The following is a 16,688-nucleotide window of genomic DNA, read 5'->3' as shown; positions in this document are numbered from 1 at the left end:
TGGCTCTGTGAGACCAACCAGGGCACGCACTGTGGCTCTGTGAGACCAACCAGGGCACGCACTGTGGCTCTGTGAGACCACCCAGGGCACGCACTGTGGCTCTGTGAGACCAACCAGGGCACGCACTGTGGCTCTGTGAGACCAACCAGGGCACGCACTGTGGCTCTGTGAGACCAACCAGGGCACGCACTGTGGCTCTGTGAGACCAACCAGGGCACGCACTGTGGCTCTGTGAGACCAACCAGGGCACGCACTGTGGCTCTGTGAGACCAACCAGGGCACGCACTGTGGCTCTGTGAGACCAACCAGGGCACGCACTGTGGCTCTGTGAGACCAACCAGGGCACGCACTGTGGCTCTGTGAGACCAACCAGGGCACGCACTGTGGCTCTGTGAGACCAACCAGGGCACGCAGTGTGGCTCTGTGAGACCAACCAGGGCACGCAGTGTGGCTCTGTGAGACCAACCAGGACACTGTGGCTCTGTGAGACCAACCAGGGCACTGTGGCTCTGTGAGACCAACCAGGGCACTGTGGCTCTGTGAGTCCAACCAGGGCACTGTGGCTCTGTGAGACCAACCAGGGCACTGTGGCTCTGTGAGACCAACCAGGGCTCTGTGGCTCTGTGAGACCAACCAGGGCACTGTGGCTCTGTGAGACCAACCAGGGCACTGTGGCTCTGTGAGACCAACCAGGGCACTGTGGCTCTGTGAGGCCAACCAGGGAACTGTGGCTCTGTGAGGCCAACCAGGGCACTGTGAGACCAACCAGGGCACGCACTGTGGTTCTGTGAGACCAACCAGGGCACGCACTGTGGTTCTGTGAGACCAACCAGGGCACGCACTGTGGTTCTGTGAGACCAACCAGGGCACGCACTGTGGTTCTGGGAGACCAACCAGGGCACGCACTGTGGCTCTGTGAGACCAACCAGGGCAGGCACTGTGGCTCTGTGAGACCAACCAGGGCACGCACTGTGGCTCTGTGAGACCAACCAGGGCACGCACTGTGGCTCTGTGAGACCAACCAGGGCACGCACTGTGGCTCTGTGAGACCAACCAGGGCACGCACTGTGGCTCTGTGAGACCAACCAGGGCACGCACTGTGGCTCTGTGAGACCAACCAGGGCACGCACTGTGGCTCTGTGAGACCAACCAGGGCACTGTGGCTCTGTGAGACCAACCAGGGCACGCACTGTGGCTCTGTGAGACCAACCAGGGCACGCACTGTGGCTCTGTGAGACCAACCAGGGCACGCAGTGTGGCTCTGTGAGACCAACCAGGACACTGTGGCTCTGTGAGACCAACCAGGGCACTGTGGCTCTGTGAGACCAACCAGGGCACTGTGGCTCTGTGAGTCCAACCAGGGCACTGTGGCTCTGTGAGACCAACCAGGGCACTGTGGCTCTGTGAGACCAACCAGGGCTCTGTGGCTCTGTGAGACCAACCAGGGCACTGTGGCTCTGTGAGACCAACCAGGGCACTGTGGCTCTGTGAGACCAACCAGGGCACTGTGGCTCTGTGAGGCCAACCAGGGAACTGTGGATCTGTGAGGCCAACCAGGGCACTGTGAGACCAACCAGGGCATACACTGTGGCTCTGTGAGACCAACCAGGGCATTGTGGCTCTGTGAGTCCAACCAGGGCACTGTGGCACTGTGAGACCAACCAGGGCACTGTGGCTCTGTGAGACCAACCAGGGCACTGTGGCTCTGAGACCAACCAGGGCACTGTGGCTCTGTGAGACCAACCAGGGCACTGTGGCTCTGTGAGACCAACCAGGGCACTGTGGCTCTGTGAGACCAACCAGGGCACTGTGGCTCTGTGAGGCCAACCAGGGCACTGTGGCTCTGTGAGGCCAACCAGGGCACTGTGGCTCTGTGAGACCAACCAGGGTACGCACTGTGGTTCTGTGAGACCAACCAGGGCACGCACTGTGGCTCTGTGAGACCAACCAGGGCACGCACTGTGGCTCTGTGAGACCAACCAGGGCACGCACTGTGGCTCTGTGAGACCAACCAGGGCACGCACTGTGGCTCTGTGAGACCAACCAGGGCACGCACTGTGGCTCTGTGAGACTAACCAGGGCACGCACTGTGGCTCTGTGAGACCAACCAGGGCACGCACTGTGGCTCTGTGAGACCAACCAGGGCACGCACTGTGGCTCTGTGAGACCAACCAGGGCACGCACTGTGGCTCTGTGAGACCAACCAGGGCACGCACTGTGGCTCTGTGAGACCAACCAGGGCACGCACTGTGGCTCTGTGAGACCACCCAGGGCACGCACTGTGGCTCTGTGAGACCAACCAGGGCACGCACTGTGGCTCTGTGAGACCAACCAGGGCACGCACTGTGGCTCTGTGAGACCAACCAGGGCACGCACTGTGGCTCTGTGAGACCAACCAGGGCACGCACTGTGGCTCTGTGAGACCAACCAGGGCACGCACTGTGGCTCTGTGAGACCAACCAGGGCACGCACTGTGGCTCTGTGAGACCAACCAGGGCACGCACTGTGGCTCTGTGAGACCAACCAGGGCACGCACTGTGGCTCTGTGAGACCAACCAGGGCACGCACTGTGGCTCTGTGAGACCAACCAGGGCACGCAGTGTGGCTCTGTGAGACCAACCAGGGCACGCAGTGTGGCTCTGTGAGACCAACCAGGACACTGTGGCTCTGTGAGACCAACCAGGGCACTGTGGCTCTGTGAGACCAACCAGGGCACTGTGGCTCTGTGAGTCCAACCAGGGCACTGTGGCTCTGTGAGACCAACCAGGGCACTGTGGCTCTGTGAGACCAACCAGGGCTCTGTGGCTCTGTGAGACCAACCAGGGCACTGTGGCTCTGTGAGACCAACCAGGGCACTGTGGCTCTGTGAGACCAACCAGGGCACTGTGGCTCTGTGAGGCCAACCAGGGAACTGTGGCTCTGTGAGGCCAACCAGGGCACTGTGAGACCAACCAGGGCACGCACTGTGGTTCTGTGAGACCAACCAGGGCACGCACTGTGGTTCTGTGAGACCAACCAGGGCACGCACTGTGGTTCTGTGAGACCAACCAGGGCACGCACTGTGGTTCTGGGAGACCAACCAGGGCACGCACTGTGGCTCTGTGAGACCAACCAGGGCAGGCACTGTGGCTCTGTGAGACCAACCAGGGCACGCACTGTGGCTCTGTGAGACCAACCAGGGCACGCACTGTGGCTCTGTGAGACCAACCAGGGCACGCACTGTGGCTCTGTGAGACCAACCAGGGCACACACTGTGGCTCTGTGAGACCAACCAGGGCACGCACTGTGGCTCTGTGAGACCAACCAGGGCACGCACTGTGGCTCTGTGAGACCAACCAGGGCACTGTGGCTCTGTGAGACCAACCAGGGCACGCACTGTGGCTCTGTGAGACCAACCAGGGCACGCACTGTGGCTCTGTGAGACCAACCAGGGCACGCAGTGTGGCTCTGTGAGACCAACCAGGACACTGTGGCTCTGTGAGACCAACCAGGGCACTGTGGCTCTGTGAGACCAACCAGGGCACTGTGGCTCTGTGAGTCCAACCAGGGCACTGTGGCTCTGTGAGACCAACCAGGGCACTGTGGCTCTGTGAGACCAACCAGGGCTCTGTGGCTCTGTGAGACCAACCAGGGCACTGTGGCTCTGTGAGACCAACCAGGGCACTGTGGCTCTGTGAGACCAACCAGGGCACTGTGGCTCTGTGAGGCCAACCAGGGAACTGTGGATCTGTGAGGCCAACCAGGGCACTGTGAGACCAACCAGGGCACGCACTGTGGTTCTGTGAGACCAACCAGGGCACGCACTGTGGTTCTGTGAGACCAACCAGGGCACGCACTGTGGCTCTGTGAGACCAACCAGGGCACGCACTGTGGCTCTGTGAGACCAACCAGGGCAGGCACTGTGGCTCTGTGAGACCAACCAGGGCACGCACTGTGGCTCTGTGAGACCAACCAGGGCACGCACTGTGGCTCTGTGAGACCAACCAGGGCACGCACTGTGGCTCTGTGAGACCAACCAGGGCACGCACTGTGGCTCTGTGAGACCAACCAGGGCACGCACTGTGGCTCTGTGAGACCAACCAGGGCACTGTGGCTCTGTGAGACCAACCAGGGCACGCACTGTGGCTCTGTGAGACCAACCAGGGCACGCACTGTGGCTCTGTGAGACCAACCAGGGCACTGTGGCTCTGTGAGACCAACCAGGGCACTGTGGCTCTGTGAGACCAACCAGGGCACTGTGGCTCTGTGAGACCAACCAGGGCACTGTGGCTCTGTGAGACCAACCAGGGCACTGTGGCTCTGTGAGTCCAACCAGGGCACTGTGGCTCTGTGAGTCCAACCAGGGCACTGTGGCTCTGTGAGACCAACCAGGGCACTGTGGCTCTGTGAGACCAACCAGGGCACTGTGGCTCTGTGAGACCAACCAGGGCACTGTGGCTCTGTGAGACCAACCAGGGCACTGTGGCTCTGTGAGACCAACCAGGGCACTGTGGCTCTGTGAGGCCAACCAGGGCACAGTGGCTCTGTGAGGCCAACCAGGGCACTGTGGCTCTGTGAGGCCAACCAGGGCACTGTGGCTCTGTGAGACCAACCAGGACACTGTGGCTCTGTGAGACCAACCAGGGCACTGTGGCTCTATGAGGCCAACCAGGGCACTGTGGCTCTGTGAGACCAACCAGGGCACTGTGGCTCTGTGAGACCAACCAGGGCACTGTGGCTCTGTGAGAAAACACATATTTATCAGTTGTTATTTGAAAGGGGTGGTCTGAAGAAAGAATAAAACCCTTTTGAAATATCTCAGTTGGATTTTGATGTAAGGGGTGGTCTGAAGAAAGAATAAAACCCTTTTGAAATATCTCAGTTGGATTTTGATGTAACAACGCCTTCCTTATTATCAAGCCTAGCAGAAGAAAAGGAGGGGGATTCTTATGTGAGAAGATAATGAACAAGAACCAGTTTAGCGAGAAAGAGAACAATTCCACATCCACATTTCCTTCAGAATAGCTCCAAATCAACAAAGTCAGGGAGAAAAACAAATCCAACTTTTACTTTCAGCCCTTCTGCGAGTCACAGAACACAGCAGCAGTGGAGCAGGTGACAGATAAAAAAGCCCACTCAGATTTACTTTATTTTTTAGAATTTTCTGAGTGGACCTTTTCAGAACCAAGCTCGTTGCACTGTACTCTGTCACATGACTTCCTGCCAGAGTAGAGGGAACAAAACAACATGGCGGACGTTGGCACCTAACGAGACACCCCCTCGCTCGGCACTGCTGTGCTCTTGGGGGTAGGCTGATTACAGTGATTCTTCCAATTAGTCTAGATGAGCCATAGTGACGGAGCAAGACAGACAGCGTTTTATAACACACAAAACTGCTGCAGAACTAGGTCAGACTGGGGCTGAGAGAAAGAAATTCCTTCAAGTATGAGGGGACATTCTCTAGAAATGTCCGTGCCTCAGGGAGATGTGTGAATCTAAAGCTGGTCTGTTGGTGTGGCTATACCCTGGCTGGGTGGGTCTGATCAATAATGTACATGACTGATTCAGAGGGGTTGTGTTAAATGTGGAAAACACATTTCAGTTGAATGCATTTAGTTATACAACTAACTAGGTATCTCCCTCCCTTTATGATGTCATCTACGAGATTCTGGATAGGAGATTTGAGAAGCTTTCTACAGGACCAAAACGACTGCGAAAGACATGCATGTGTGTCTATTGTTCAACACAACATGCATGTCCTGTTACTCATTTTAGGTGGTTCATGTTTGGCACTGTAACCGTTATTTGATAGTAAACCATTGGAATCTACGGAGTGAATCCAATAACGGCAAACACCGAAACGATATACAACTATTGACTGACGCCTAATAATCCATATGGTGTATGTGTATATGAGAGGTGTGAGACATGTCCAGTGCCTCACCCCAAGGGGAAGTGGGGGAGAGAGGGAGGGGTGGGGTTTTGTGGTGTCACATGTGGAGACAGGTGAGACTGTGAGAGAAGGGCATGTTGTTCACACACAAACATCCTGCTCAGTGTGCTGGTGGCTGGCTGTTGACTGGATGTTGACTGGCTGCCTGGTCCGCCTCGTTTCTCATCCTAACGAGATTGACTTCCTTATTATCACCGAAACGCATCCCTGTGGGAGACAGGTCTTTAGGGGGAGGACAGGAAGGACGTGCTGGAGACGGGGGAAAGGGGGGCGAGCGCACGTTCTCTAGCAAGTTATTAGTACAGGCTCATCTCCTGACTTCTCCCTGAATTGTGATACTATTGTATTGGAGCACAACAGTCTTTCTTTCGCAGTCATCTCTTTTGGTTTTGACACAAGGCTGTTAGAGAGAACCAGGTCAGCACCCAACAGCTCTGTTCATCTGATGTGGGGTGGGTGGGCAGAAGGATTTTAGCAACCTGGTGTGTGTGTGTAGGAGAGTAGAGTACAGACACTTACATTTCTGAAGTCCAGTGTTCATCTGCGTGTGTGAGAGAAGCTGGAGGGAGAGGTCACCTGGCCCTGGCAGACAGGCCAGCATTTCACACAGACACTAATGCAACATGGGACACTGGGTCCTCCTCACACTACAGGGGGAGAGAGAGGAGGAGGGGGGTCAGAACTCAGTCATAACTGCAGGTCCACATATACTGCATGGAGATAATACAGTAATAGTATAGAGCAGCACAGGGATGGCTAATACAACCCTCAGTTGTGAATCACTTCAATTATAACATCAAACAGCTAGTGGTACAACATGGGGCAGATTCTGTCAATATGCATAGGCAGGAGGAAAATTACTCAGTCACACACTCATATAAGGGTAATTAATTCCTCCTGCTAAGGTCTTGTAGAGTCAGTGCACAGGTAGCAGTGTGTGTGTGTGTGTGTGTGTTGCACTCCACTCAAAGAAGCCATTCCAGAAAGCAGTAGCAGAAACATGGCAGTAAGTACCACATCAATCCTACGGTCCCCAACCAGGTCCCAGGAGGCTAGCGCTACAATATGTGTAGTGGTACATTTAGGGGACGTCAAACAAAGTACAGTAATAGAGACCAAACCGTATGAAAAATAAAAATAATAAGGTACTTTAAATAGTGAGAAGCTGTGTGTGAGAGGTTGCCACTGAGTAACAATCAGAGGTAACAGCAGCAGTAGAGAGAGAACAGCTTTAATTGCAGTCTGCTTCACTTACAGTATTCAAAACACCACAGATGCTTGCTTAATCAGCACGGAAGGTCAGTCAGGGAGTAAATTAAGTCGACAGAGTGCGTTGCCCCGTGCCCTTCTCCTTTACTGCCGCGTGGCATCAGAACAAACACCGGAGCACAGACAAAAACCACACACACACACACACACACCGCGTTGTTATGAGGGAGGCAATTACCCACCAACAACCTTGGCACGGCCGTCTGCCGCAGGGTGGCGGCTTAAAAGCGCCTGTCCCCCGTAGAGGGGGGAGAGAGAGGGGAAGGGAGAGGAGGGGGTGAGATGAACTCTTTAAAAACACAGGCGCTGAAAAAGGTCAGGATGACAGCTCTTTTAAATCCTCCCAGCAAGGGGAAAGAAAACAAGCCTTAATGAAGCTGGCAGTTACACAGAGAGAGATACCCGAGACGGCGCTGTCTGTGCTGCACCTTGGGGTCTGGGTGGGGAGGTATGGGGTCGGAGGGGGGATGGAAGTGACAGGGAGGTTGGCTGGGCGGGGTGGCATGGGGAGGACAGTTGGGGCCTGTGGAAGGGTGGCTATGGGAGGAATGATGGGGGGAGTGGGCGGTAGGAGTGCTCTATCTCTTACTAGCACACAGATCTAAGGATTTGTTGCTGTTTCGTTCTGTGCGGCCAGGGTGATGCGGCGGATTTCAGTGCCGGTCTTAAAGCCGCAAGGGAGATTTTCAGCTTTTTCTCTCACAATTAATCTTAGTGCCAATGTTTCTCAACAAGGATAGCAAGAATGTTTTCAAGAACAAAGGCATTGGGGTGGAGGTAGTCAACCTCACATCAAATGCAGACGTGTAGAATATAGACGAGGAAGGGAGGGTTACCAGTCAAAGCAAGATCCCAATTTTCGATTGGTTTGTTTTATACACACCCAGAGGCATCTACCACAAACACACACAATCATACTCCCCCACAGCGCCCCTGAATGTCAGAAAACTGGGGAGCGCAGCAGCAAAGGTCAGCCTACGGTAATGCTCCAGCTGACACTCTGCTTTAGAGTGGTAGAGAGACAACAGCAAGAGATGATGAAACCAGACAGACAGACGGGGCCCTGGCCTAACAGCCACCCAGTCACTATGATACATCTACTTCAAATACACAGACAGAAAATAAAACACAGGCTCTTTCAACAATACACTCAGACAGTGCAGTAAGACTCTCTCTAACACCGCTATGAAAGATCAGATGCTGCAGCAGTGCTGTGTGTGTGGCTACTCCAACCGATTCCTAATTGCCCACAGGGTAAAACCCAGGTGGGTTAGATTGGTATGATGTGGACTTTACTCTGCAGTGACCCAGGCAGGCACCTGTATATCCAATGGAGCCATGGCTCAGCCAGGGGAGTTAAGCCAGGTGTCTAACACTGACTGACCCAGACACCCCTTTTGCCTTCATCATGGCATTAGAGACCCCATGACGATGCAGTCTCCACCACAACTCATATACATCTATAATAGTCTCCTAATCATTGGGTGAGCCTCTTTTTATAAGAGTGAAGTGATAAGAGATAAAAGCTAACTTTCCTCCATTTCTCTGGGGCAGAACAACTCTCCCATCTGTGGAGAAGAAACAGTATGAGGGTGGAAGAGGAGAGGGCCATTTATAAAATGACACCAGCCAGCTATAAATCATGCCTCTGATTGCTTTGGTCAATACCTCCCCACGTCAGGGCAATCTGCCTTGGTTACACATTCAGGAGGAAGCGTAGGAAATGTACAATAGGGCAAGTTTCAGAGAAAAAATAACCCAATACTTTAGGGTCTGAAAGAGACCGGGCGGGGTTCAACTGTAGTGGAAGGGGATAACTAGTGCATGCAAGTGTGTGTATGTGTATGTGTGAGTGTGTGATGTGGTGTGTGAGGTGTATGAGGCGTGTGAGTATGAGGTGTGTGTGCGTGAAAATTAAGAGTTCTGCATCAAAATAAGCAACTCATTAGAAAAGATGCTTCCGAAAAATGCCTCCGTGTTACAAAAACAAGGTGAGTAGAAAACCCTGTATGGTTGGTTGGTTGCAGCTAGTCCTTAACAGTCTTTCCCAATTAAAGGCGAAAGCAATTAAGAAAGCTAAGCCTTTGTGTTGTTCCATTGTTTGTGATAATGGCTGAGGGAGAAGGAGAGGAGAAAGCAGAGTAGGCTGTATGCTGCTGTTATCTAATTGCGTTTACCCTGAGGTTATAGTGTCCATAATAGAGCCAATGAATAATCTTGTTGGGAGAAATGCATTGTATCCTTAGCATGAAATAACTTTTCTTTTGCGAGTGAGGAGAGCTGAATGCTGGGGGAAAAGAAAGAGAAAAAAATAGCTTTTTACCCGTGAATTCCGAACCAGAACATTCTAAATTAAAAAAGACCTCGCCTGCTCTTGTGCATGTTACTCAGAACTGACTGTTCACATCAGTGTGGCCTTCATTAGCCCATCTGGGTTGTACAAACAGTAAGGGCGGAACAGGATTTAATGAAACAGTGCTGCTGCTAGCCCAGGGCCCACAGGCATGTAAGCCAGTGCTGTTCCTGTGTGTGTGTGTGTGTGTGTGTGTGTGTGTGTGTGTGTGTGTGTGTGTGTGTGTGTGTGTGTGTGTGTGTGTGTGTGTGTGTGTGTGTGTGTGTGTGTGTGTGTGTGTGTGTGTGTGTGTGTGTGTGTGTGTGTGTGTTCGACACTCTCACACAAAAGAGTTCCTGATGACTGTAGCAGATCCTGAGGTGTTTAGTCCTGGTCTGGGCTGGCTGACATGTATATTTTTCAACCATAGAGATGCCAACCCTCATCAATTTGGAATGTGATTTGCAACTAAAGAGAATGTATGTGTACTTAAATGAGTGTGGGAGGGGAGAGAGAGACAGTGAGAAAGGAGAAAGAGAGTCTCAGTATGGTAATGTTTCCAAACAGGCAACACAAAAGGTGTCAAAAATCAAACAAGGAAATTGCATTGGTGGTGTTAACTGAGAGCGAGCTACTCCGAGCTGAGGGGGAGGGGGGAGTAACAGATTAACTGACACTTCTCTAATTAAAGGTGAAGGGGGGATGGAGGAGAGAAAGAGGAGCAGCAGCCAGCGAGCCAGACAGACAGCCTCCACCTAAAATAGTGCTCAGTCCGCAATTGGATAATCTCGGACTGTCTCGGACTGTCTGAGTGTCACAGAGGAGAAGTCTGTTTTACAGTTAGAGCAGAAGCTCTTAACAGGATGAGATGTCATGACACGAAAGGGAGGGGGGACAAAATGTATGATCCCTCATCACCCCATTGGCCTCATCTTCACATTGTGTCAGTCTTTAACATCAGTGGCTCTCATCTTTAGCCTGAATGAGAGCCTCTGGGCCTGCCCCTAGCCAGTCAGCCAACAGAGTACTGACTGGATACTCATCCAGGCTGGTCACTAGAAACAGACAGTGATTTTGGACATCTGAAAAGATCCGGAGAACGTCGATATATGACTTCCTCTGCACTTGAAAAAAAATGCTGCACTACGGCAAACCACTGTGCTACAGCAGACCACAATGCTCTAGCAAGCCACAATGCTCTAGCTAGCCACAATGCTCTAGCTAGCCACAATGCTCTAGCTAGCCACAATGCTCTAGCTAGCCACAATGCTCTAGCTAGCCACAATGCCCTAGCTAGCCACAATGCTCTAGCTAGCCACAATGCTCTAGCAAGCCACAATGCTCTAGCTAGCCACAATGCTCTAGCTAGCCGTGAGAATACTATGAACACTGATGACACCTAGAGCGCCATTTTTTATTATTTTGTTTTAAGCCTTCCCCAAACCATAGCTCTAACCACTCAGAATGAAGGGCTAAACTGTTAACCATTTGAGTTGTTTCTGTTTTAACCCTGTAACCAAGAGGAATAAAAACTATGTAATCACATGGAATTAATGCATCAAAAAGATAGATATTCATCCATAATACATTGAATTTCGAAGGGAAACGATGAGATCTTGTTGCCTCATCTAGCTGGGGGTGTGTCTGAAATGGCACACGGTCTCCTATTGGCCCTGGTCAAAACTAGTGTACTATATTGGGAATAGGCGGCCATTTCAGACACATGGCTGCGTGGACTGGTAGAGTGAGTGACTATGAGTCAGGAGATATGACCTGGTGGTGTCCTGACCTGATCTCATCCCGAGGCTATAGTCATTACAACACACACCCACTGAAGGGCTGAAAGGAATGAGCGTGGGCCAATAAGCCATGGACAGTCTAGTCCAGCCACTGGCTATTTCACCACAACTCTAGGGTACTCACTGAAAGGAGCACTCATGGCTCCTTGATGTGGGAGGTGAGAGACTGGAGTGTGTGTGTCTGTGTGTCCATGCTCAAAGTTAAGGCACTAGTCTGAAGAAGCCGACAGAGGTGCATGCATTGCATGCTGGCCTGGAATACCAATTTCCCTGGTCCCTTCTACTAGTGTCATTTGACGGATGTGTTTACACCAGATGTAAAATGTGTGGACGGCACTGCCAAAACAGAGCAGATCCAAACTGAAGGATGCCTAGCTACTTCTTTATTTACCCATCTATCTACTCTACATCCATCCACAGAGCAGACAGAGGGCTGGAGAGGACATGCCTCAGTGAGGGGAAAACCAACCGCTTCCGGAGATATGACAGTCTAAAAACAAACGAACGAGAAATCCCAATGGTTGACATGCATTAAAAACCACAGCAAGATCTCTGGGCAGCGCTCCAGCGCTGTAGGTTTTTAAACACACCATCTAAAAGCTCTACATTTGATTTAGTCACTAACTACACCTGGCGCTAAATCTGATTAAACACTCAGTTGCTTGCCTTTAAAATTAATCAGCCAGGGGAGTTTTATAAAAACAGCAGTGGCAAGGATCTGTGGCGGCCATTACTCTTCCTGCTCTGCAATTAACAGAGTAGCACTTGGCAGGGTTTGGAGCGGAGTATGTGAGTGGAGTTGAGCGGTTGGAAATTCCCCTCATCGCTCAGGCAGAGTTCTTTCCCCCACTCCAAATTCAATCCATACATTTTTTGTTTAAAAGGAACATTTAAACAAACACTCCATGTACTTTTGTGACTATGTACCATTTGGTTTTGAAGTAGGTTATTGTAAGCGCTCAACAGTTCAACAACTTGTCGTAGGCTATTAAACAACGACCTACCTGATAAGAAGCTGGTGTGTTAAAAAACAAATGGCTTTTTCTGTAATTTATTGATGATCAGATATTTCAGTTGTAAGTCTTGCTGTTGTGCAATTACAAACTTATACTCCTATTTTTTTTAACAACAGCCAACATAGAAATCAAAATGTCTCCGGTGCTGTTGCATGGGCTCATTTGTTGTCCTTGCCATCAATTACACAGATTGTGACACCCAGCTGGGACACCCCAATGGAGCGGGAGAGAAGGCCAACTGCAGACATTTTTTAAATCTTCTCCTCTCTTAAACCGACTCACGGACGCTCCGCTCCTCGCTTAAACCGACTCACGGGCGCTCCGCTCCTCGCTTAAACCGACTCACGGGCGCTCCGCTCCTCGCTTAAACCGACTCACGGGCGCTCCGCTCCTCGCTTAAACCGACTCACGGGTGCTCCGCTCCTCGCTTAAACCGAATCACGGGTGCTCCGCTCCTCGCTTAAACCGAATCACAGACGCTCCGCTCCTCGCTCCACTCCACTCACATCCTCTGGATTGGAGCAGCCCTGGTCTGCAACTGTTCAAACACAGATTGGCGGATGACAGATGCTGCTGAGGGAGAGACTTGCATGCCACAGGAGAGGAGAGTCCCTACTCTACTGTATACCCTCTCAGGGGTAGGCTAACCACACTACAGCTCTGAGAAAGGCCTAGTTTGTAAATTTGCTCTTTATCAAAAGGAGACAACAATGCAGCCAGACAGTCACATGTTGAGTTGACTGACACCTATACCAAGCTATGTACTGTTTGTAACAGCACTACTGCAGATATAACGATTCTACATCTGCAGATAGCACATTGCAAAATTTAGGTCAAGTTCACAGGTTTTCCAGAAATCCTAGTAGGTTTCCCAGATGTCCTGCATAATTCCTCCTGATTCAAGGAATCTTCAAAACTGGGATTTCTGGAAAACCTGGGAAAGTTACGGAACATTTTACAACCCTATACATTGACGAGCCATTCCACAGAAAAGAGGGAGGGAGTGAGTGCGCAGGGTCAGCAGGGTGGGTTAATGTGAGAATCCTGCCTGGTGTCTGTGGGTTGTAAATCAGCAGGAGGCTGTGATGCCCCTGAAGGGACACTAAAGTTTCAGAAGCACTAATATTTCAGTCGTGGTGTGGGCCTGCCTCTGAGAAACATACCACACAGCCAGTTAGGCAAGGAATTACAGCTACGCCCAGGGTAAATTCTCAGCAATACCATCTTGAATATGTGTGTGTGTGTGTGTGTGTGTGTGTGTGTGTGTGTGTGTGTGTGTGTGTGTGTGTGTGTGTGTGTGTGTGTGATTTACATTTAAGTAATTCATCAGATGCTCTTATCCAGAGCGACTTACAGGAGCGAAATAGGGCTAAGTGCCTTGCTCAAGGGCACCAGCAGATTTTCCATCTACGTAATAGGCTCGGGGAGTCGAACCAGCAACCTTTTGGTTACTTGCCCAACACTGTTAACCGCTAGGCTACCTGCCTGATATGAGAGTGAATGTGGCGTAAAATGTGTGCGTGCTGTGTAGCCTGATTCAAAATCTGTGTGTCTCTGCCTCAAAATGTGTGTGAGTAAGTCTAAAATATGTGTTTGATTGAGTGCACACTGCACAAGCAGGAGGAGAGATGAGGGGACCAGATGCCAGCGTTTTGTGTTTTCTGACCTGTCAGACCTAGTGAAAAACTGTTTAATACCAGCCAGCACCTTCTCCCATGGCCCCACAGATTGACCCAGCCCAAAGACGACTGTGCAGCCCAGCCTCTCCATTATGGTTAAGTCTCAAATGGGCTTGACTCAGTCTGTCCAAAAGGGCACCCTATTCCCTATATAGTGCACTCTCTTTGACCCAATGGGCCCTGGTCAAAGCTAGTGCACTTTATAGGGCATAGGGTTCCCTTTCAGACCCAGCATTAGTGTGTGTGGACAGCATGAGTGCTAATGCACAACAGCATTGTTCCAGGCCGGCTGGCGCAGCAGCATAGAGAAATTAAGATGGAGTGGTTTGATTTCATATGTGAGCAGGTGCATCCATTTTGTGCTGCTCTTCCCCCCCACCTCCTCTGCCTCTCACTCTTGTCAGGCGCTTATCAGAAATTGGACACCCCAGTGACAAATTGAGCCTACGATTAAAGGGAGAAAGAGGAAAGCTTTTAAAGTGCTGCTGATTGGGATCCCAGGCTGCCTTCACATAGGAATCAGAGATTGGGTGGTGCGTGTGCACACGTAGAACAGTGGCTCCAGACACCCCCCTCTCTCCAGGTGTTCCTACGGCTCACATTTCTGCTCCAAATGCACAGTAAACAGATCCAAATCAATGCAGCTGTTCCTCGGACAGACGGACACACACACTCACCACACACACCCCCCCTAGCCAGCTGTAAGATGAGCCTTGAGCAGCATAATGACTCCCTGCATGACCAGTGTGATTTCTCATTCCCTCTGCAAGTGAGTCCGGGGTGTGTTCAGCAGGGCACAATGTAGCGGAACGTTCAGATGGAAATATGTTATGTAGAACAAACATGCCTCTATAAGTATAAGAAATAATGTAGTCTCTATGCATAACATTTCTATTTGAGGAGAGGTAGGAGGGGAGCAAACGAGGGGACAGGAGGACTCGGGTATAGGCAGCCACAGCACCAGGGTGTTAGGCAGCTTGATGTAGGAGGAGGGTCAAAGGAGCTCCAGTAGTCTGAGCTGTGGGAGAGCTAAGGCCATTAAATCATCCTAAAAGGACTTAACACACAAACCACGAGGCAGGCAGGCAGGCAGCCAGCCAGCCACAGCACTGAGCAGAGGAACACCGCCCTCAGCCTGGCTAGGACATTTATCCACAGTGCCATTAAACTATACCGACCTCACATAGCCTAAATACACACATACACAGTCAGATATGCACACCAAAATGTGGTGAGAGGCCTGCCATGCCCTCCCTGTATGCCTGACCCTTTTCCCCTGTATGTAATGGATTTCCTGGTCGATACAACCCAAAAGGTGAAACAATTATATTTTCTGTCCATGTACAGCAGCAGGTAAGGTCAGCTCAATGGCAGCGCTGACATTCAGTCTGGGCCCCACAGAGAGCCAGAGCCTCTCACACAGGGTCTGTCTGGGATAAAAGAGATCATTCTCACTGGCCCAGAGTTTCTAAAGGTGTGTCGCCAGGAGCAGAGAGAGCAGCGCACATTTGGGATCCCTTCATCTCCTGTGTGTGTGTGTGTGTGTGTGTGTGTGTGTGTGTGTGTGTGTGTGTGTGTGTGTGTGTCTGTGTGTCTGTGTGTCTGTGTGTCTGTGTGTCTGTGTGTGTGTCTGCAGGCCACCCACCCAGACAGGTGCCATGTCCAGCCCATGTCCAGCCAGCCGCTCTCTCAAAGGGGAGCCAGGCAAACACAGGGCCGGCATGGCAAACACAGGGCCGGTATGGCAAACACAGGGCCGGCATGGCAAACACAGGGCCGGCATGGCAAACACAGGGCCGGCATGGCAAACACAGGGCCGGCATGGCAAACACAGGGCCGGCATGGCAAACACAGGGCCGGCATGGCAAACACAGGGCCGGCATGGCAAACACAGGGCCGGCATGGCAAACACAGGGCCGGCATGGCAAACATCTCAACCCTGTGTTAGCCTGGGAACATCTGGCCCTCCCAGGCTCAGAGCGGCAGCCCCGGTCAAAGCACACCGCACTGTCCATCTATCTAAAGCACACAACAGAGTCTGTCTGTCTCCTGCCACTCACTGGGAGAGGAGGGAGGGGATAGCGGGGAAGAAGCATGGTCTGCATGGCAAATACCTGATTGTAAAAAACAGATGAATTTTATTGATATATTATTCTGAAAGAACTAGGCCTACGCCGGTTATGATTATAAAGAGCAACACACGCACACAGATAGTCACACACACATTCTTGCATCATGCCCTCTCCAACTACCTAACTCACACAGCCACCTTTCCCCTAGCTGTCCGATGGTTAAAGACTGATGAGACCTGCTCAAAGGTCTATGCAATTGAACCCAACATTAATGTACCCAGCAGCAAATTTTTCGCCATCGACCCGCTTTCCTCTGCAATAAGGCTGGAGGCATCAATCAGGCTGAGATTGCAGACAGCAGACATGGGCTGAAGGAGGAGGGGACTTTGGATGGAGCAGATTAATGATGAATGGATCTCAGATATGGCTTGGCTAGAACCGCCCAGACCCGACCAGGGCGTCTCAGAGGACATATGACCTTTAACAAAGTCGACATGAAGTGAAAACCACCACCACAAACTACATAATATTCATTTGTCTTATATAGGCCTACAGCAGGCATCTTCAACCTTTTCTTGCCCAGGGACCA

The 16,688-nt window shown here is 51.5% G+C and overlaps 1 protein-coding gene across 2 annotated transcripts in view; it reads right to left on the bottom strand.

Annotated features, from left to right (window-relative positions):
• LOC118390066 (protein FAM222B-like) overlaps positions 1–16,688 on the bottom strand; it is a 61,906-nt gene that overhangs the window by 18,764 nt on the left and 26,454 nt on the right. For both annotated transcript variants that reach the window (XM_035780244.2, XM_035780243.2), the window contains one exon: positions 6,452–6,579. In XM_035780244.2, coding sequence (XP_035636137.1) covers positions 6,452–6,533 — 82 coding nt within the window. In that variant the 5' untranslated portion in view covers positions 6,534–6,579. The remainder of the gene's footprint in view (positions 1–6,451; positions 6,580–16,688) is intronic.

The sequence above is a fragment of the Oncorhynchus keta genome, chromosome 11 (genome assembly GCF_023373465.1).
Source record: "Oncorhynchus keta strain PuntledgeMale-10-30-2019 chromosome 11, Oket_V2, whole genome shotgun sequence".
NCBI classification, from domain to species: Eukaryota; Metazoa; Chordata; class Actinopteri; order Salmoniformes; family Salmonidae; genus Oncorhynchus; species Oncorhynchus keta.
Note: the sequence above shows the minus strand (reverse complement) of the source record. Positions and strands in the feature narration are given on the sequence as shown.